The sequence below is a fragment of the Syngnathoides biaculeatus genome, chromosome 2 (assembly GCF_019802595.1).
Source record: "Syngnathoides biaculeatus isolate LvHL_M chromosome 2, ASM1980259v1, whole genome shotgun sequence".
Lineage (NCBI taxonomy): Eukaryota > Metazoa > Chordata > Actinopteri > Syngnathiformes > Syngnathidae > Syngnathoides > Syngnathoides biaculeatus.
The window spans coordinates 7,520,865-7,543,594 of NC_084641.1; the positions used below are offsets into that span (position 1 = coordinate 7,520,865).

Sequence of the window (22,730 nt, forward strand, 5' to 3'; positions counted from 1 at the left end):
TAAAACAGACCAAAAGTTCCTCTTCAAGATGAGCCGGGGCTCACTGGTCAATGAAAAACTGAGTCTAACCCACCCCTGCACACAATAATGGCCCTCTCTCCCACATTTACCTCAGTCACAAAAATGGGCTGCTTAGACTCAATGCTCGGTTTTATCTGCATCATAAAAAACACATCGCCATATTTTGCTACAAAAAGTCATTAACACTGTATCACTCCTCCTCCTCTATTTATCTATTGTTATTCTTGTCAATACTTCGCTGTGTCCTCTTTAGTGTCACATCTGAATTTTGTATCTTCATATCTTATCTTAACTTTTATTTTATCTTACCTTACGTTATCACACACAGCTACACTTGCATGGTAAAAGTTTGTATATTGTAGCAAATCCTTTATCCAGGCAAGCTCCCCTGGCCCCTGCGACCCTGAGTTGACTTAGCAGTAACGCCCAGCTGGGGTGTCTTCTTTTCTCATTGAGGAGACTCCATGCAAGATTTCCCAGCAACTCCTTTTCCTTCCTACACATCATACAAGAATGCGTCTCACCACTGTTGCTCCATAATGCTTCAGGAACATCGCTGGAAACGATCAAAGGAGTTGCAGTATTCATATTTTACATTCATGTCAGGTTATGCCTGAATGGCTTGCTAACTGTGGGAATTTGTTATTTGCCACACATTTGGTAATTTTCTGTCTGGCAGGGAAAATTACATCCATAACAGAATCTAAAGTAAATTGTGAATTTTGAAGAGGACATTACTGAAAATGGATGCTGATATTTAATGTCGCACAGTTTCTTTTCATACAACCACACCTTCCCCATCCACAACTGTTAAGGGAAAATCAACTTTAACATCCCACCTTTTACCAAGATCCTGGGTGGAGCCTGCGTCTGGTGGCAGAACAGAGAACAATGGCAGGAAACTGGAAGAAGACCGAGGGTGTTCCTGTTGGCAGATGACGATGCTGAAGACGAGACTGATCATGCGTCTCACATATATTGGTGAAGTAAAGGAACCGAAAAATCTGAAAACTTCAGCTTTATAATACTGGAACTGGTTATGGTGTTTTCAAGTATTTTGTTCCAATCCTGAACATCATCATGAAGGATCAAATTACATTCACACTGGCAGAATTGTTGGTGGCCTTTTGCTGTTATAGACCACATTGTTTAGTTTCATTTTTCACAGGGGAGGATGAATACAATCGTTTTTCTGCACTGGTTGACCTCAAAATTGAAGCAACCAAGCTCTAGATTAACCAATTTAAAATTAGTATAGTTAACATTCATTCCGTTTTTGGCATCATAAAACCTGTTTATGGTATGTTATTTTAATATCAATACTTACAGTACACGATACTAAAAAATCAATCTCTTTGAACTTTCATGATATATGAGGAAGGTTTAATAACATATTTAGTATGCTAAACTGTCACAAAAAAAGAAACAAAAAATCTTTAATTATTCCCGATGTATTTGGAAGCACTAGACACAGAATTGCACACACTCACACACACACACACACACACACACACACACACACACACGCTCAATCATACAACTTTCTTTCGGCTTGTCCCATTAGTGGTCATCTCAGATGAATGCTCATACTTGTTTGGCACAGTTTTTCCACCGGGTGCCCTTCCTGACGTAACCCCTCTATGGGAGTGTAGGCCCCAGTGAGAAACCAACTCACGACCCCAACTTTACCAAACCAATGCTCTAACTACTGACACCCTAACCATAACATGCTCAATAACTCCTCAAAAGCTGAATGATCCAACAGAGTTTGTCCACGTGACATCACAATTTTCACAGTGCTATATTGGCAACCAAAAAGAGGTGCTTGACAGTGTGGGGGACATTGAACAGGAGCAGAATATTCACAATGCCCGAGACCTGTTGTGCTGTCGGTTGTCACAACAGATGAGACAGATATTCAAAGAGGTTATTCCATAGAATACCAGCTGAAAAGAAAAGAAAAGATCAATGGATTTTGGAAATTAAACGTGATAGATGGTGCCCAACCAAACACACACAACTGAGTAGCGATGACTTCATTTCAGGTAGGAATTATTCCTCTCAATCTCAAATCCCCAAGAAGTATTTATCATGCCAAGTTGGGTGATTTGAGAACAATGTGTTTAAAAAAAAAAAAAAAACAGCAGGGAGTCATCTCCAATGTACACGGAAGTGTGTTGCGGCCACACGTTAAACTTCACTAAACCTCTCCCCGACAGGCGTTTTCTTGTTTTTGTTTTTAATATTCATTGTTCTCAAATGAGTCCAATGCGTATTTAAAAAAAAAGAAAATAAACCGTCTGTCATAGAGGTTTACATAGGTTAACATGTGGCTGCAACACGCTTCCGTGTAAGGGGGCTGAAGGCTATCCCAGCGATTATTTTCTTTTTTTTAAATATGGATTGGGCTCACTTGAGAACAATCCATATTTAAAAAAAACGTCAGTCGCGGAAAGGTTTACCGAAGTTTAACGTGTGGTCACAACAAACTTCGTGTACAGAGGAGCCTACTCGTTGTCTTTCTATTTTCCAATCGTAGTTAATGAATGCGAGTTTGTGTAAAACCAGAGGTCATTTATTTAAATACTGGTATTTGTATTGAAAAAATCTGAGTGGCTCCATCACTATGTGGGATTTATTCTTGATTGAGAACAGCTCCAGCAAGGACGTATTTGTATGTGTCCAGACTTTTCTACACTTTCAAACTCTTCTGTGTAAATCTCGACGACTTACTCACCAGATACATGTGTAGATCCAGTTGTCCAAGACTAGCAGAAGCGGGTTAACACTCCACTTCATTATCAGTGAAAACATCAACTTCGGTATTAAATATGGGTCCTCTATGCCAAGTGTCTCATTTGACCACGTACCTTTGTTTATTATCACCTTCTAAATGTTTAATGGTATCAGACAAAACTCTTGGTATCGCGCTATAGGACATATTTTCGTGTCATCTCCAACCGACTTAGCATTGAGCAATGCTTTGTTAGACCGCCAGTATGGCCAGTTATGTGACTTTGGTGATGTAGGTGGACGAGCTCTACACATTAAAATAAAAACAAAAATCATACTTGCCAGGCAATATGGTATGGTACTCTATATAATATACATGCATTGTGCACAGTATACAGTACTGTATATGTACTGTATTAACCCATTTTCACCGCTTATCCCGTTCAGGATCACAGGGCGCTGGAAGCTGTTCCTGGTGACTTTGGGTGAAAGGGGCACTATAACATGGACGGGTCGCCAGCCAATCACAAGCCACATGTAAACAAACAACTATTTGCACTCAAATTCACACCAACGGGCAATTTTAAGTCTCCAATTAGCATACAGTGTATAGTTTTTTTTTTTTTTTTGGATGTGGGAGGAAACTGGAGTACCCGGACAAAACCAACACAGGCATGGGGAGAACATTCAAAGTCCACTTTAAGCCGGGTCATCAGAACAGCGAGGCAGAGGAGCTAGCCAGTAAAGGCTCTGTCACACCATGACGTTCTGGTCAACGTCCTCTGAACATTTCAATCGTTCTATTTTTCAGCGTTCTCAAACGCGGACGACACATGTGGCGTGTGATTAACGTGTGAAAAGCGTGTCTAACGCACGAAAAGTGTGTAACAGTGAACAAATAAGATACCATTAGCATGTGTAAATGCGTCATTGGGGCGCGACGAGCGATTTGTCAAGGTAAGACGAGTGTGTTGAGCGTGTGACCAATGGGTGGATAACGACAGAAAGGCGTTTTGCTGGCGTGTAATTTTTACAATGGAACCGGCACTAAAACGTTGGAAAGTTCATAGTCACTTCAGTTGTCGTGAGTTAGAACAGTGAGCATCATGCCGCCGAGAAGAAAAAAAGTTAGGGCGCAGACTTCAATAACTAGCGCTGCTAGTAAGAAAGCTAAGCCTCTTTCATCAATGTGCAATCAATGCAATGTGTTTGGAGGAAAAACAACAGCAGGAGGAAGAGCACGTCCACGAAGTCACGCATTATGTGACACCCCCTGGGGACCCTAAACACCTTGCAAACCCCAGTGAGGACATTCCGACAAAGAGACAAAAGAAGCAGAGAAAGGATTGCAGGATCCTGGACCGGGCTGTTGAGGACAGTCTGGTGGAGTTTTCCCGCGAAAATGAACTGTTGCTTTCTGGATCTTCCACAGTAGGTGCTCTCTACTGTAGGTTAATATTAAATGGACCTTGCTTTTACAAAGCATCGGTTTATATACCCATATGCATGGAAGTTCGGGAAACGCTGGGATGACGCTCAATGGACACCAAACGACGTTCGTTTCACTTTGGTTACACGCTGTGTGCGCTGGGGGATTGTTCAGTGGTCGTTGACAGGTCGCCAGTGAGTCGTTTGCTTTGCAGTGAACTAAATACAGATAGATAGATAGATAGATAGATAGATAGATAGATAGATAGATAGATAGATAGATAGATAGATAGATAGATAGATAGATAGATAGATAGATAGATAGATAGATAGATAGATAGATAGATAGATAGATATAGATAGATAGATAGATAGATAGATAGATAGATAGATAGATAGATAGATAGATAGATAGATAGATAGATATAGATAGATAGATGGGAAGCAGGTTGGCAAGGCAGGAGGGCTGGAGTAACTAAATGATAAGAACTGTACTAGACAATGACAAACACCTGGACAAGGCACAAGTGGCTGGGTGGAGCTGATTGATCAACACAAGGTCGGAGAACAGATGGGCACGGCTAACAATGAGCACATAAGACATGGAACATGGGAAAATGTAACAACTAAATCAACCAAAACATTGACCATGACATGTATATACACATATAAAACAAGACATAATGTTGGGACAATATTACTGTAAATGCATTTTTAGACATTTTTATTTTTGCCCATTTTTTTTAGATGAACATTTAGGCCTGCAACACTATTGTTTTTAAATGTTGATTAATATCTACTTACTGTCTATACTGAAGAGATATGTATATTTTTTGGGTGGTAAACAGTTTGACTTGCTTTGTTGATTTTTGGATCATGACAAGGAGCCTCATATTTGAACATGATCACGTGATACACACCTCAACCCTTGCGACCCCGTGTTGAGGCTCTCAGAGTGCGGGAGGGCTGTGCGGACATCCTGTGTCCCCACCCAGACCGGGTCACATCCACACGGGCAGGCCACATAGCTCACCCTTGAATCGCATGCCTTCCACACCCTCAAGTGTGGCCAAGAACTCGTTCCATTGTTCTCAAGAGTTCCAGGACTCAAGTGGCTACATCGTGGCATGAGTCAGATGTGTGAGATGTGTGTTATGTGGAAAGACTTCTCATAACTATAACACCTCCTCTTCATTTGATTCACTTTCATCATGGTAATGTTCAGTTTTTTCTACTCCCCATTCCAGCTTTTTCTTTTCTTTTCTTGTTTGGCACTTTAAGATAACTTTAAGATGTCTGTATTTGTGTGTTAGTGTTTATGTGGAACAAGTGCCTTTACGAATATTGTGAATTTATTATTCATAGGTATAATGATCTATCCACCCATTTTATTTACTGCTTATCCTCATAAGGGTCACAGGCGTTCTGGACCCTATCCCAGCTACCATCAGGCGAGTGGCAAGATACACCTTGAACTGATCGCCAGACGTCCGCAGCGCACATAGAAACAAATTTTCATTCACACTCACATTCACACCCACAGGCTCTTTAGATTCTTCAATTAACCTACAACACGTTTTTGGAATGTTGAAACCTAAGTAGCCAGAGAAAACCCGTGCAGTCATGGGGGGAACATGCAAACTCCACAGAGGTGGGGCTGTGATTTGAACCCTGGTCCTCAGAACTGTGAGCCAGACGCTCTGAGTCGTCCACTGTGCTGCCTGTTATTATTATTATTATTATTATTATTATTGGCGACGAATTCAGGGTGTACACCGCCTCTAACCCAAAGATTGGTGAGTAGGCTCCAGCATGCCATTGACCATTGTGAGGAGAAGCTCTAACGAAATTGGAGCCTAAATTGTGACCGTTTTATTACAATCATTTGGGATATAGTTTTTTTAGAATAGTTGGTGTCTGAATGAAGGTGAGGGGATGTCAGAAGGGCAATAAAACCATGTTTTTGCACATTGACAGCGTGAATCTGAGAGTGAAGCCTTGTCTGTCTCTATACAGCAACTTACTGGTGACCAGTCCAGGATATGGTCCAGCTTTTATCCTGTGTCATCTCAGTTAGGGAAGACATCCTTGTGACCTTGAACAGGATCAGTGGTGTAGTAAATGCACAGCTCAACAGGTGTGTCTCTTGATCAAGCAAGATTTCACCACTAAACTAGGGGTGTCACTGATGGTGTAGTGCAGGGGTGCTCAATGTGTCGATCGCGATCTACCGGTCGATCGTGAGGTACTCTTGGTCGATCGCGGGACGGCATGCCAAAAAAAAAAAAAAAAGAAATAGCCAATGTTCTCTCTAAACTATGCGCGTGCGCAATTCTGCACTGCTGATGCAGTCTCTTTGCAGATATTCTGCGTTGCGCGCAAAAAAAAAGTAAAAGTAAAAAGTATAACATACAGCTAATCCGTTTGTGGCATTTTGCAATGTGATTCAATGATTAAGGGATGACTGGTTGTTACATTCAATGGCACAATTTACATACATACTGTAAAATATGAAAAGAAGAAGCCACTGGTTTCTTTTGGGCAGCACACGGAACTTTCTCTAGCACCAACTGCTGCTCTGCCACACTCTTCTTTTCCTAGTTTACCTTACAACCCCCCACCCCCACTCTTAAAGACGAACACTCATAATTACAAATGTTACAGTACTTAAGCAGCCCATCAATGCGTTTTATAATGACAGCATCAACAGTCTGCGCAACGTAGAGCAAAGACGAGCTAGTCATACTGTTTATGTTTACTTTCAATATTAATGGAAAAAAGTTAAAAAAGAAATGCTGTTGTGTTAAGATACACTGACTGTCAGAGTATATGAATAATCAAAGAAAAAGTGGTTTAACTGGACGAGAGTTTCTCTTTTCCGAGCGGGAAAGTTCTGGTCTGAAGCCAAAGTAGAAAGTGCAGGATGAGATGGTGTGTAATTTTAAAATTGCACCTTGGCACAGCATAATCCAGGATGAAAGCGCAGACATTACAATGGACATAAAGCAAATTCTGTATTTTAAATATAGGAGGCAACATAACATTAACCTTAAAACGGTTTGGGAGCATCATCTCCCCACCGTCAGTAGCTCGCGAGAGGGTTGGGTAAAATACTATGGGCACCCCTGGTGTAGTGGTACACTCGCCTGGCTTTGGTGCAGGCAGTGTGGCTACACTTTCCACTCAATTACAGAATCTATATGTGTCCTGCGACCAGTTCCTGGTGTAGTCCGCCTTCGCCCAAAGTTTCTTGGCTGTGATAGGCTTCGGCACTTCCATGACCCTAGTGAAGATGAGCATTTTGGAAAATGATGAATGGATGAACAACCACTAGTGTTCTTCACAACAAGCTAAGGTACTTTATGTCCTTCACGTAAGCAAAACATAGTACCAAATTATTCACACAGATGCAATAAAGTATTCCATGTGGAAGTAAAGGCAGTAAACAATTGTTGGTCACGAGACGGAGGAAGTGAATTCTGGCGGACTTCACTGGTTCAGCTCAAAAGTATTCTTAGAAATAGGAAGTCAGGGATGTCTCAAACACAGGGGTAAATATGGGAGGGGTGGTGGAAGGAGCATGCCAACAAACAAATGGTAAACATCCTGCTTCATGAACTACAATGTAAAAACTGTGTCACATTAATAGATTTTTCAGCTTCTCGGTTTAAGGTTGCTAAATGATGCGAGGTGTTTCGTTTGGGTCTTCGTCTTTCTTCACATGCTGGATGTAAAGCAAAGAGCAACATGCATTTACTTTTTCTGGAACCCATCGTGAGTTCTCAGATCAGAAAGAGAAGTCACACCTTTTCTTTTAGGTGTCAAAGAGAAATCTTTCAAATGTCTGCAAAACAGTACCAGCAGTTTTTCCACAGCCGTCTTTATTTACAGCAGCAATATCAATACAATGTAAATGTTCAATACAAAGTAATGTTACCTACACGAGAAGCGAGGCACCATGACTTTTATTTATTTCATAATGGTTGGGAAAGAAAAATAACAAATATGAAACAGGCTCCGGCACGCCCGTTACTCTCATGAGGATGAATGAACAAATATCAAAATTATTTTCAGACTCGCGATCCAGTGGAGGCTAACAGATAGTGTTTTAGAAGGCTGAAACCTGCAGCTCCTCAAACTTTTGCCATCACAACAACTTTGAAAACAGACTTTAAAAATAGTAAAGATACAGGTTTTCAGTTATATACAATACCATCATCATTATTTCATTATCTCTTCTCCAGCATTTTGGAATAAGAAAAATATGAACCTTGGTAATTGTTGAGCATTGAAGGTATCATAAATAATAATAATAAAACTGACAAAAAATGTGCCACACTCGAAAAAAATGAGGAAGCAGAAGAAAACGTCAACAACAAGGAAAATGTGACTACAACGCCACATCCCTTCACAAATATGTCCTCACAAAAAGTGAGGGATATTTGAATTTCGGGGTAAATTTCAGGATGAACTTAAAATGCACTGCATGAGAAGACGTGTAAAAGTTCACTGTGCATTCCGCACAACTTCCCGTTCTTGAACAATTAGCATAATACACATACACTCATGCCAAAACTCAAATTAAGTGAACCTGGAAAGGTTGTAGTGTATTTTAGGTTTATACTGATATTTCACCCGAAGGCCGAATACCCCTAGATTTTCATGAATAATGTAAATCAGATGGTCTCTTTGAAAACTGACACTAGGATGAGCAGCTTCTTTGGACCTTTAAAATGTCTGAAAATACATTGTTGTTGTTGTTAAAGTGTTATTGTTAAATCCCCTTGATGTGAGAAAGACATCTCAGAGCCAATTTTTTGCGAATAGAAAACAGTCCACCCAACGAAAAATATGTAAAAAAATAAAAAATCTAATTTCTTTGAATCCTCTTCAGGTATCTGAATGCCTTGCTGAGAAAAAAAAGTCCTTGTCACACAAATGGGCTGTCAGATCGGAATATGTCCGAATAGGTTTTTCCGTTAGTGTGCTCGGTGTGACTTTCGATGCTGTAGCAGCGGTGGACCTCGGTGAGCGATGACGCCACATAGGAGGCCGAGCGGAAGAGGTCGGCGTTGGCAAATGTGCCGGCAAACTGCATCTGCTGCTGATTCCAGTGTCTCCTCAGAACGCTCTGAACCTTACAGGAAAGTAGGGTAGAGGTTAATGTTTTTTAAAAAAAGGCTTTTGACCTATTTGGGGTTCCAAAATGCTGGGAATTGTCAATGATCATGTCAACTGTGACTGGATTTCCACTGCGTCCGTTTTTGAATCAACTTTCTATTCAAAATATATATCTTATTTCTGTCACCCTTGCAAGACGTTTATCTCATGTCTCATCTTCTTTTTGACTCGGTGCTCACACATTCACACTAAATCTCAATACATTTCACCTGTTTTCGCACAAATCGACCTTGGTCAACTGACATGTAATACTACTTTCTAGAAATAAACCGAAAGCTGAATTTCTTTTTGTCACCCAGATGTACCGTATGTGTGATGTGTGTCATAGTGAAATGTCCTTCTGCTGCAGCTAAAATCCGTACCAAATCATTAGCCTCAAAAAGACGTGTGCGTGGCTTACCTCCCCATTAAAGAAGCAGAATATGGTGGACACAAGGAGACCCTGAAAATGTCGGAGAGTTTCTTCAGTAAGTCATAAAATTGCACAATCCTTTAAAAGCTGGAAACGTTTTGCTGCAGATGCAGACCACTGCAACACATTGCATTCAGAGACTGAATCAGCACTCACCTGATAGTGCATGAGGATCTCCATGACATAGAGATATATCTCAGAGACCCAGTGGTCCTGAGGCTTGTAAGGCAGCAGCACAAACTGAATGCCGAGCAGCGGAATGAGGATGAGTGTGGCCCTCACTGCCCGCATGTACAGGCTGGACTCAGCCTGGTGGGTAACTCTCAGTTTAGTGATGAGAACGCGCACAATATTCAAAAGGAAAAAGAGGTTCACCTGAAAAGCAGAAGATTAGATTAGATAGATAGATAGATAGATAGATAGATAGATAGATAGATAGATAGATAGATAGATAGATAGATAGATAGATAGATAGATAGATAGATAGATAGATAGATAGATAGATAGATAGATAGATAGATAGATAGATAGATAGATAGATAGATAGATAGATAGATAGATAGATAGATAGATAGATAGATAGCCAGTGTTTTCCACTGACCACCAATGCCGCGCAAATCGGCCCATGGATGATGTACAGTAGGGATGTATCCGAGCTAACCCAGCACCTGACAAAAGAAAACATCCTTCAAATATGGGATGAAAGCAACACATTCATATTTTAGATGACGAAAACACACTTGTCATTATAGTAGCAGTGGCGTGCTATGGAATGCAACAGTGCCGGCACCAGTGGGAAACCTGGAGCAAAAAGCACAGATGTCATCTGTCCGCAGAAAGTTTGCACAAGATTCTTCCGCTCGATGCTCACCCCAGCCAAGCAGATAATACCACATAAGATGCTGTTTCTCCGCAAACACGGCTACCACAATCAGAGTGTGCAGGTAGATGCCCTCACACAGCATCCAGAAGTAGTTGCAGCTCAGAAGGTAGAGGTGGATGAACATGAGCAGCTTGCAGCTCGCCTAAAAACAGGAGAACAATGACATGTGGTCAACTCCGAGGCCTGCTTCTAGAAAGAGAGCACCTCACTCACCGAGTCGTTGTACGTGTGCCCTTGTTTCTTGGCCACCTTTGTCAGCCAGACAACAGTGATGACTGAATTCAGGACGAATGACACAAAGAGGTTCTTGTGGAGCGTGATCCTCTGGCAGCTCAGACTCCTACAGCGCAAAGTTCAAGGAAAGATTTTGCTTTATATCTACACGTCATCACAGATCCATTTGAAGATTTTAGAGCCAAAATTAAACATCTTGACTTTTATGAATCAAATCTATAAAGATGAATGAATGATAAAAAATACAGTCACATGTTGCTGTTGTACTTTTTAGCGTGCGCTTACTTAAAATGGAAGAATATTCCCAGTGATATGAGCAATGAGACCAATGACAGCCCGTGACCAATCATGACCAGGTAGAAATGAGTCATTGCCACCTGCAAGGACAACATTTCACAATAGAACATTCCAGAGAATCCACGTACGTTTAATGAAATTTGCTTTGTTCTCACTGTGCCATGATGTGTTGTGTTGGCTTGGCAATTGGTAAAGTTTGTCCACGTCCGGTTGCTCTCTGGGTGGCGCCACCAATTGCCTGTCTCCGTGCAGACTTTGGATGCGAGTGCTGATGACAAAATTCAGACTTAAAGAGAAATTCAAACATGCGCCGAAAGGTAAGAATGGATATTTCAAATTAAAAGCTGTCAAAATGAGTTCATTCAACCCTCAGATTGGGAACCATGTAAGGTAGCATAAAGGGGATATATTTATGATGTATATGTATACACCATATACAGTATGATATATAATTCAAAATGGAATTTTGATTCCGTACTTTTGTTCAATCAGTATTAGTATTTTAGTATTGTTTTCAATGACTGGTGTACTTTATCACCACACTGATGAATTATGTTTTAGTACGCAGATCAGAGTATGTGGCGCATGAAGCATACCAAACCCATTGCATCAACACGTTCTTCTTATCTGACATCATAAATAACAGCAGCTTGTAAGTTTTATGAGACTTTAGAGGGATGTTTTTCCCAAATATTTTGTCAAAAGAAATAACTGAGTTTCTATGTTTTTGTGGGGTTTTTTTTAGCTTCAGAAAGGCCAGGGATCAATGAGAACACTGCTGGCATATCCACACCTACATCCACAACAAAACCCTTGGTAAGCTGCAACACAATAATAACTGTTGTATTTGCCATTTTTTCTTAATGAGTCTTGTCATAAACCATGTAGACCATGCAGAAGAAAAAAAGTGAACATCAATAAATAGATAATATATATTTTGGTCAAATTCCTATAAATGTACAACCTCACGGGTGCTCAAGAGGTCCCACTGCATTTCAATTCACACTATAAGTGGAAATACCTCGTTGCATTTGTTGTGTTATTTTATTTATGACAATGGCATCAAAGTCACCCAAGATAATTGGACAAAAATAAAGAATATTACCATAAGGGTCAAAGTCTTTAAAATAGTCAGGGCAGCTCTGCTCTGTTATGAGTCCTGCTTCGGTTTCATCCCAGCACAACCAACCATCCCATGTCATGTTGCACATTGGTCCTGCAGACAAAATGGAAAATAATTAACCAAAACCGCTTTTGCCTCGTTGGCCATGCTGCAGAGTTTCTACATCATCGTCATCATCATCATCATCATCATCATCCTCACCCTTTATTTGGGATTTGCGGTGATTGTCTCCTCTCATCATCCGCTGAAAGCACTTGTACTGGGCCATGGCGATTGTTGCCGGATGTTCCCCGTAATGGTTCAGATGTTCCTGATAGTCATCTTCAGAACTTTCAGCCACAAGTAGCTGACTCGACTGAAACACAACCTGCCTTATTACGACTGTAGTTCAAGCATGGAAACAGGTTTATTACAATCTGTGGATCTTGACTACCTTACAGAGGGCGCACATCACCAGGAGAATTAAGAAACAGTCCATTTGTACTGATGCGTTTTCTAGGGAAGATGGACAAGGAATTTGAAGTCAAGTATTCTTTGTTGTGAAAGCAAGTTTGAAGTTTAATGACTTCAATCAAGTGGCACACTTTCTGGAAGATTTGGAGGTTATGATTTTATTCTCTTTTACAATGTTTCCTATATATTAGGCTGGAATTAACAGCCATCTTTTTTTTCTCTGAAGTGGTGGCAACAAGAATAGAAAATAAATGTCTGGAATCAGATAGGTTCAGATTGGAAACAACGTGCCAGTCATCCGAGAAACAGAAACGTGAAAGAACTAGCGATTCTTTAAACCATCATGTCTATGTCTGTATTTCCACCCCATCGTTTTACCAATTTACCTGCCAAAATGTAAATAGCCGCATGAGTTACATTACCCTTACCAGCATCTTATCTCATCAATTGACTGACACATCTCACATTTTTCTAATCACGCTGCCTCATTCAAAAGCCATCTTGAGGGTTGATTACTAGCACCATTGAAGCTGTTGCCACCCAGAGGTATGTGGGATGCCATATTGAAAAGGTAAGGATAAACGAAGATCTGCTCAAATGACACAAATAAACAAGTTTGGGAAAAAAAACAGCTGCTGGAAATCTAAACTACAGCAAAAGTAGACGGTTAATTTTGGTGTTAATAAGGTACATTTCAGATGTGCCACGGAAATAAATAGCAACAATGTCACAGTGGGTTACCCTCATTTGAATTAATGGGGTGGGAATAAGCACAGATATACTAACTAGTGTGAAATGTTTGTATTATTTTTACATTATTGTTTACTTCTGTATTGTCACTGCTGAGTTCTGGGGCTTTTGAGGTTACTCTCGTGCAGTTCGAGTGTCTGCGGTTTGTTTCCTGTATTTGGTGGATGTAAAAATGCTGCAATCCGATCTGCGTCACTTGAAATGTTCTCAATCTTGGACCTGTAGCGTAACAACAAGACCATACTTAAAGGGATAGATACGCTGTCTTTCTGTTATCATTTACTTTTGGTGAATCTGGAGGATTTTGCAATGACCCACCTCTTTTTTGGAAAGGCTGATTCTTTTACTTCCTGATCTGACACATAGCACTAAATCCTATTGATGAGCTTCATACTGTACATGTTTTGACCTATTGATTGCAGATTGTTCCATACTGCTATTCTGCCATTAGATTGGAAATGAAAAAAATGAGGTACCCTTTTCACCAGAATGTTCTTTCTAGACTATGCCTTTGTGAAAGTGCATTTCTTGAGATTCACATTTTCTGACTGCCAGTTGCATGTTTCTTGTTTTCTTCAGATAAGTGAGTGTTTTTGTACCCTTGAGCAAGACACTCAAACCCCCTTCTATCCTGGAGCATTTCTTTGCACGGTGCTCACTCTCTTTGGTTCTCCGTTTATGTGCAACAAAAAACTGACAACAGAGTGTACCTTGAATTCTCCTCAGGGATCATAATTAGCATAGTAATAAAAATGATCACTTGTGGAATCAATACAAAAGAAAAATGCAAAGTTTTTCACATGTGTAATGGGTGGATTTAATACTAGATTTAGCCTGTCTCTTCCCCTGGCCTCCGGTTTCCTTCCTGCTTGAGTTTATTGGCCAACATGTTGAGCAAGTTCAGCCAAATGAATGTCAATGCGGCTCAATCTTTGAATTTACTTCCTGGAGATACTGCCTTACATTGACCATATTTCTATTTTAACTCTTTGCTTTCACCTGAAGTGTGACTCCTTAAAATACTTAGTATGACTCAAACAATCTCAATACAACGTAAACATGTATTTATTGTTTTGAGCTACAATATTTGAAATCTATGTCGTGTCAATATTTCATTGTCCCTGATTATAATCTCTGTAAATCCATCCTGCCTAATTCAAACAAGCATCATGTATACACAATTTATAATCACATCAATGTGGATTGGAAGCATAAGCAAGATCTTACCTTAGCAGGTGACTGGGCTATTTTGACTCGACTGGCCTCCTCCTGTCATTGAATTCATGAAGATTTGAGCTCTGCTCGTGAGGAGTCTGCGTGTCTGCAATGTTACCTTCCACAGTCTGAGGCAACACTGAGCTGTCCTGATAAGGACACTTCTGGGATGACATCATGTGTTTGCCTTCAATGGAGGCGTAATGGGACATCCCTGCAGAGGAGATAACAGTATGCATGCACATACTATATACGGAGTACAGCGTTTATACAAGATATGTACACATATTTATATTCATCTAAATGTGTATGTATGCAAATATTTCGACATGCCAACTCTTATTTCCAGATGTTTACATCTGGATCAGATACACAGTTCAGAAGAGTTTTCCTAACCTGACACCAAATGTTTAGTTTAGCAAAAGTATTGGAATAGATGGACCGAAAGCACAATAGATCAAAGTGAACAAGACGTGATATTTCGTTGCAAAGTGTTTGGTTGCAATAACTGCGTTAAATTTCTGGCCCACTGACGTCCCAAACTTGTGCTTTCTTCTTTGGTGATGCAAGCTCTTATTGGGTGGGTTACTCCTTCCTGTCTCGTTTTAAGCAGGTAAAATATATACTCTATAAGGTTAGCGCCTTGATTTGGACTTTTCCAGTCTCTGGACAGAGTTCCTCTTTTTGCCACGATGAACTCCTTTGGTGTTTTGGCAGTGTGTTTGAGGTCAATATTATGCTGGATGATGAATGAGCGGCTATTCAGTTTAGTCGTGTCTTTCTTTAAAACGTGACATACTGTACAAAATGTACTTTTCTTTGTCTATACCCATAGAGTGCTATTTCTTGTATGAAAAACAATGTAATAGGAGGCTCTTTGGTTAGGTGCAATCTTTTAAGTTTTGTTTCAGATATGGGTTAGGGTCACCCTTTGATTTCAAACTCAAAATGTTTTCAGTTTACAACAGAAATAAAGGCCTTGCTCGACACTCACGCACGTACGCGCATGCACGTGATATTTAGTGCCAAGCAGTGCCCTCTTGTGTCCAAATTCATGATTTTGTTCCCAGTTTTGATTTTATACTGTGGCCTCTCTTCCAGTTCCTCTTCTGCTACCAGCAACTGTATTTTACTTATATTTGCACAGACGACAATCAGGTTTTAAGGCTGCAACAGCATAATTACTTAGGGCGTATTTGAATTCATTTTTTTGAAAGGTGGAATTGAACGGCAACGTTTCTTCTCTTTTACACTTTCCTTTACACTTCTTTTCATCTGGCGGAAGGTGTTCCAGGTCCAGAATCTGTGGTGTGCCCTAAAAATCAAGAGCAGTGTGCACTGATTACTGTACTCTTGTTCCGGTTATTGATATTCTTTGGGGATAAATGTAATGTGCTCAACTGTGGCCAGAAAATGACCCAACACTGTACAACTGGCTTTTGGCATGGACAAAAATATATCAATGAACAGATATTTTCTTGTAAGGATTTGTGATAAAGCCTCGGGAAAAGAGGTTAAACAAGTACGTTTAATAATTTAGAGCACAAAATACAGTACATAATAGAGTACAGTACATTGCAAAGAAACATGGCTTGACTGACAAAGAAAGCGAAATACATTGAGCAACTACATGTGAATGTTTGCTCTGTTCTTATAGAAGCCTCCAGACTCAAGTGTTCATATTGTTGCTACATTTAAAAATAACATCGATCACTTTTCTGCTCCACTTGTCATAAACTCCAAAACAATTAAATGCCACATTTTTTGACAATGAAACTTCAAGTGTAGAAGTAGAACAAAACCACACAACCAACAACATCACAGTCACATAACAGAAGCGATTTGAAAATTTACACACAAATTCATGGCAATCCTGAATCTATAATGGAAGACTACATTTGGCAAAACTGTTCAGCTTTAAACATCAATTTTGCTGCAAATATTTCTAGATTCTGCATTGTGCATGAAAATGGATCCCATGTTGGATATCATAATGGGTGATGTTGTCTGCATCCTATTAATTATACAATGAATAAAAAATAAAAAAACATTTTCAAAGTAAAGCAAGGCACAAAATGTAACTATAAAAAAACAACTAAGAAAAGACTGCTGCTGTGATGTTGAAATTGAATTCACTGGGATGAATAACACAATAAGATATTTGCACTATAGTGAGAAGTATTTCTCCAAAAAACAAGTAAACCTATTGTTCATGCATTTAAAAAAATGGCAGCTTTACAAATGTTACTACCCGAAAAAAAAAAAAAAAAAAAAAACTCCAGGTTGATTCTGGGTATAATTTCATGAGTTTCTTTTGGAGAAAAAAACAGTACATCAGCGCAGTATGGCAGGTGTTGATAAGCGCATAAAATACTGTATGTTGTCCTGTGTCGTATTTGTCCCGCAGACTCACCAGCATTAACTCCCTCTTACATCACTTCATTGTTTCAAGGCACCCTCAGTGCGGGGATTGTGGGACATTAGGTCCATGGGAGGAATCTCGCTGGTGATCTTCAAAGTGTTTGCGGGTACTTGATGCTTCAACAGAACTTTTGTGCAAACTTTGGCAAAGTTGTACAATCACACAGTTCGACAACAACATTGCCTGGCAGAGGAAAATCAAGCATAGGGAAAAATGCTCGGATTTATCTTTTCTTCTATCGTCTCTTTGTCAGAGGTCGGCCCTCTCGAACGTGCTTGGTACTTCTTTTCTCTGATTTCATCTTCTCCTTTCCTTTCTTCAGGCGGCGTGGAGGGGGTGTCTCTCTGAACTCACTGTCTTCCTGAGTGCTGGATGTGTCCATCCCGTCTTGCTCCTCTGGTATGTTGGGAATAGCCCCACTGCTTCCATCTAGAATGTTCCTGAGAGAGTGGTCCTCTGGGGTGTCAGTGGCAGTAGTGCCACTCTCGCTGCTGCTCAGATCTTGGTCTTCGCCATACCTCCCGCTTCTACTGTGGTGCGGAACCGAAGAAGCCCGCATTGAAGTCCTTTCCCGCCGCATATCACGGATATTCTGTTGAGGCTCGTTCATGTCCACCCCAGAGTCCAGGCTGGTGTCGTTGCTGCTGGGAGGGCGGCGGCGGCTCTGGAGCTCAATGATTGAGTGGCGCACCTGAGCTGCGGGTTTCCCATCCAGGGAGACGAACCAGGCCCTCGGGTGGGATGACGAAGACTTACCCCTGGTCAGCTCCAACAGAGTGCGCTCAGAGATGCCTTGAAGCTCGCTTGAAATGCCGTGAGCACCACTGAAACCTTCCATCCCTGCTGCCTCATTGAGAGTCCCTGGCACCGAGACGGAGGACTCAAGGAGGTTACTGTAGTGGCCCCATACAGCAGGAGGCCCTTGGCTCGGGGGAGGAGTCTCCAGAGGCTGGGGCTCATCTTGGTTGCTTTGCTGTTGGCTGCCTTGCATTTTGCCAAGCGTCTGGCCATAGCTGTCGTTTTTTGCCGCTTCTGTGTCAAACTCGTTTCCATTGCGGGGGAACGTGGCAGACTTGCAGCCAGCTTTTTGCGGCTCTTGATTGCCGAAAATATCTGGCGCTGGGATGATGGCCACTGAGTGGTTGTAGATATGAACCAGCTTGTCAGGAAAGAAGCTGTCGGAGTTTATGTTGCTGCGGTTCAGTTCCATCTGCTCCATAAGGCGAGATACCTCCTCGTTGTTGATGTAATGAGAATGTACATTGGGGACTTTGATATGATCGGTAGAAATATTCTCATATAGAGGAGCTTTCACTTGACTGGCTGGGTCTTCCACGTAGATGTTGTAGTTGGCTTTGTGCCTTGGGGTGGACAAAGGGTCACAGTGGACGTTACAGGGGGCCAGGATATTCTCACCTGAGTGGAAGAGCAGACCCTCCTCCATGTGCATGGAGGTGGTTTGGTCCTTTTTCACCACTGTGAGTTTGGAAAAGCGGGCTCGCCTCCCCCTGGGCTCTCGGTGGGAACTTCTAGAGAAACATTTACATTGATAATTGTCAGGAATATCCAGGCTTGTTCTGTCAAATTAAATGTGTGATTACTTACCCGCACTGACACAACAGCAAAGACAAGAATCCTATTACTACTACCAGAGTTCCTGCCAGTATTCCCACCGAGAGAAGGGTGTGATATGAAAGGAAATCCAAGGAGCTTCCATGATCTGATGTATTACGATTGATTATTAGTATCGTAACACCACAGCAATTCTGCACAGATATTCACCATTTGAAGGCAGGGGGGCGGCGATCCAATATCCCAGGTGGGAAGCAGTGTATGTCCAAACCAACTCCTCACCGAGTGTCTTCACTATTCCCAGACCCTGATTCTCCCAGGCACCTTTAAGCACAGCAATTGATCCTAGAATCATGTAATAATTCAAACCTCATGCTTCTTCTATGACTTCTACCTGTCTGTAGGTTGAAGGACCAGGCTGGAATGGTCTCAGAGGCACGGTGGTGGGTGCTGCTTCCCAGAGGCATGCTGAACTGGATAGGCCCTCGAACCTGGAGCTCCTCACCTCCTGCATAGAGCAGGACACTGACTGCTGCTACCGGCTTCAACCCAGTGCTTCTAAAGCCTGCACAAACAAGCAGTCTGGTAATTTATTCAAGAACGCAAACAGTCACTATGCTTAAGTAAAATTTCCACATATTTGGATCATCTTTACTTGTATTCTAGGCAACTTTTACTCCATTCCATTTCCTTGATAAAATGTTATTATTTTTTTTTTTTATATGAAACACAGTAGTTTTCCAAACTCAGCTATGGAGGTGTCCGCTTATAGGACTGATATAGACTGTATCTCTACCTTTGATTTGAAATAAACAGTTGTGCTATTCCTTCATTTTAACTTTTGTTCCTAACCAGAGTTAAATAATGTGGCCAAGAAACGAAAATAGCTTACTCTGTGCAGTATGTTCCTGTGAGCCTTCATGTGTGTGGTAGGTGTGTGCAAATGATTGATAGACTATTTGGTCATGTCTCCTGTCACTAGGTTTTCTGATTGGCTATTCTTGTCATATCCAGATGTAAAATAATAACATTTAAATTAGAGGTATAAGATGGGGACAGAGAGATTATTTTTAAAATGACCATTTTAGTAATATTCTACTGTCAAGTCATACAGAACTTTTATATGACTGTTTTTAAAACTGCAAATAACACCTTGAAGTTCATCAAAGGTAAGATACTTTTAAGATTCAAATTACAAGATGACTTCTATTCTCTGTTTGTATTTTCATCCAAATATGACTTTCAGGTTTATTATACTACACAAGACTACAAACAAGCAAAAATTAATGTCCAAGATATTTGATGGGCATTTTTATTTGGGGTTCACCTGGAGTGCAGTTGACACAGTCCTTCGCTAACTGTGGCACAGTCAGGTAAGCTGTCAATGATGACATGTTGTTCTTGTCGGGTAGTGTGAGTAGGTTCTTGGGAATCTTTATCTTGGGCTGAGAGGCACTACCTATAAAAATAAAGCAGGACAAAAAGATTTGCTTTTTTTTAAATACATCTTAAGGCTTGATAATTTGGGGGCATTGTTCTTGAGTGGTTAGGACAGGCGCCTCACAGCTATGAGGACTGGGGTTCAAATCCCGCCTCTGCCAGTGTAGACTTTGCATGTTTCCCTGTGGGTTTTCTCCAGGCACTCGAGTTTCCTCCCTTTTCCCCAAAAATATATTTATGCTCAGTTGCTTGAGGACTCTAAATTGCCTGTAGGTGTAAATGTAAGTGTGAATGGTTGTTTATCTGTCCCCTACGATTGGCTGCCGACCAGTTCAGGGTGTACTTCACCTCTCGTCCGAAGATACCTGGGATAGACGCTAGCACACCCATAACCCTAGTGAGGATAAGCGGTACAGAAAATGGATAGACTTAATATTTAAGTCATGTCTTACCATACCTGGTAACTTGGCTGTGATGACCACAGAGTCTTCGAATAGCCAGATGTTGCCTTGCCTCTGAGGAAGCAGCAGCAACGTGACAGCAGAAAAGACTGGAATGAGATTGTCACATTATGAACACATTCTTGCATAAAACATATGCCAAATACTTACAAATAGTCTATTATTTGATGTCAATGCGTGTATTACAATGAAGTTCCAGTTGATGAAAATCTTATTTTTGTAACTGAGTGTACAGTGAAAAAGTGATACTTCGAATAAAATAGAATAAAAGAGACTATTTCTTCATATTACTTTGTCTTACATTATTTTGATATTTCTTAACTTATTTTCCTTTCCTCGATTCCATTCTTTCTTCCTGACCTCTCAAGATGCCCTTCAATTAAATATATGTGGAGCATTCCAGCAGATGGTACTCACTGGGTCTCTTAGTAGTGGTCCAAGGCAGTGAGCTGGGGACATAACCTTCCATAGTGGCCACCAGAGTCAGACTTAGCAGCGGGATGTATGGAACCCAGAGAAGTACTTCACTTTCCTCCCCTGTCCAGGTGGAGCTGCTCAAGCTGTGGTTCACATAAATTCCCACCAGGGCCCCTGGCAAAAGCTGACGTGTCACCATGTCTCTCACAAGAACCTTTAGGGGAAACTGGGGCTCTAGAATTGATAGAGAAGAATTTAACTGAACTAATTTGAATCAGGCCCATCCACACCCCATCTCTATTCTGGCTACTGCTGTTTTTGCTGACACACACTTCCCTATCTGCAGAGCAGGATTACAATGTGATGCCTACATCAACATATCAGATGATTTGAGCCCTGTGTCTTACACTGCATTCCTACTAGCCAACAATATAGTTAATTTTAAATGGATGCATCATCTAATTAGATGCAGTTCAGCCTTACTCGTCACAAAACAATAGCATCACTAACAAGAAAATACATGACAGACAGTATCTAAATGCGATGACGTTAGCAACAATAAGCGGCTCAGATGTTCACCTGCAGTCAAAGCGGAGGCCACGAGAAACATCCCAGTGGTGGCGGCGGCGCTTTTGCCATTGTCCCCGGGCAAGGAGGGGGGAAGGCCGCCGCCCTCATCAGCAGCTCCCACTGGAGCATCAAAATAAATCAGAAGCAAGGAGCGTACAAGGAGCAGCAGCAGCGGCGGCGGCAGTAATGCAGTCAAGAGGCGCTCGGCATTGGGCATGGCGAAACATATATGTTTATAGACATAACGAACCGCCGACAGCGAGGCCAAAAGGGGGGGTTGTTGTGGGGTGGGGCTTGAGTTGATCAAATCAGCGAGATGGGATGATGCTGGTGTTGAGACTAGGTGTGTGTGTGTGTGTGTGTGTGTGTGTGTGTGTACGTGCGTGTAGTCCAAGAGATCGTTTATGAACAACAGATGAATCACTCGGCGCTGCCAAAACTACAACCACATCTTTCTCCTTTTCACTGATAATCCATTTTCACACTCTCTACCGTCTAAAGTAATTGAACAGAAACAATGTGGGAAAAAGATGCCATATGTGGCAGGAAAACTGAAAAACAATGATAGCCTCTGAGTGGGAAGGTATTCTCTTGATTGTCTCTCTGCGAAAGGGAATGATCTGACGTAGGCGGCCTCTTTGTGCAGTTACGTATTTTGTTCTTTGCAGCATTACCGTAATGTTTTTGTATTTACTGTAGGCCACTGTTCTTCTGTTATGATAAGGAAATTATTGGTCTGTCCCCCTAATACAAGCGTGCAGTAGGTAAATAAAGATGGATGTTTAAAACGCAGATAACACCAATTAAATTGCAACTAATGACAATCATATAAAATCCTCTTATCTTGAAATAGCCCAGGTGATCCTGTAACTTCCCATAAGGTGTTGTGTGGTAAGATGTAACTTCCAAAGGTAATAAGATGTTTTTAATGCTGCTTTGGAATCAGAGGCAAACCATAAGGTAAGGTTGAGAAACAATCTTTAAGCAGTAGAGGCAGATTACAACACTGCTAATCTTTATGAGAATATTAAATAATTTAGCCTCTAACAAATGAAAAAAAAAAGAAAACAATCAGCCACTTCAGTCACCCACAACCATTGTTACAAGTGAATGAAATG

The 22,730-nt window shown here is 41.1% G+C and overlaps 2 protein-coding genes across 2 annotated transcripts; both read right to left on the reverse strand.

The window, feature by feature from the left end:
- Positions 1–8,034: 8,034 nt before the first annotated feature.
- LOC133506190 (calcitonin gene-related peptide type 1 receptor-like) lies at positions 8,035–14,863 on the reverse strand. The gene is made up of 13 exons (XM_061830092.1): positions 14,743–14,863; positions 12,746–12,807; positions 12,514–12,667; positions 12,295–12,405; positions 11,345–11,457; positions 11,178–11,269; positions 10,872–10,998; positions 10,647–10,800; positions 10,516–10,576; positions 10,377–10,443; positions 9,932–10,150; positions 9,764–9,805; positions 8,035–9,319 (listed from the first exon to the last, which is right to left on the reverse strand). Exons 2-13 carry the CDS (start codon positions 12,788–12,790, stop codon positions 9,113–9,115), a joined length of 1,392 nt encoding a protein of 463 aa, XP_061686076.1. The 5' UTR covers positions 12,791–12,807; positions 14,743–14,863; the 3' UTR covers positions 8,035–9,112.
- Positions 14,864–16,240: 1,377 nt separating this feature from the next.
- Positions 16,241–21,969, reverse strand: fam171b (family with sequence similarity 171 member B). Its single transcript, XM_061829948.1, has 8 exons — positions 21,622–21,969; positions 21,043–21,276; positions 20,622–20,714; positions 20,052–20,183; positions 19,119–19,289; positions 18,935–19,048; positions 18,758–18,872; positions 16,241–18,681 (listed from the first exon to the last, which is right to left on the reverse strand). Exons 1-8 carry the CDS (start codon positions 21,827–21,829, stop codon positions 17,388–17,390), a joined length of 2,361 nt encoding a protein of 786 aa, XP_061685932.1. The 5' UTR covers positions 21,830–21,969; the 3' UTR covers positions 16,241–17,387.
- Between the last annotated feature and the right edge of the window lie 761 nt (positions 21,970–22,730).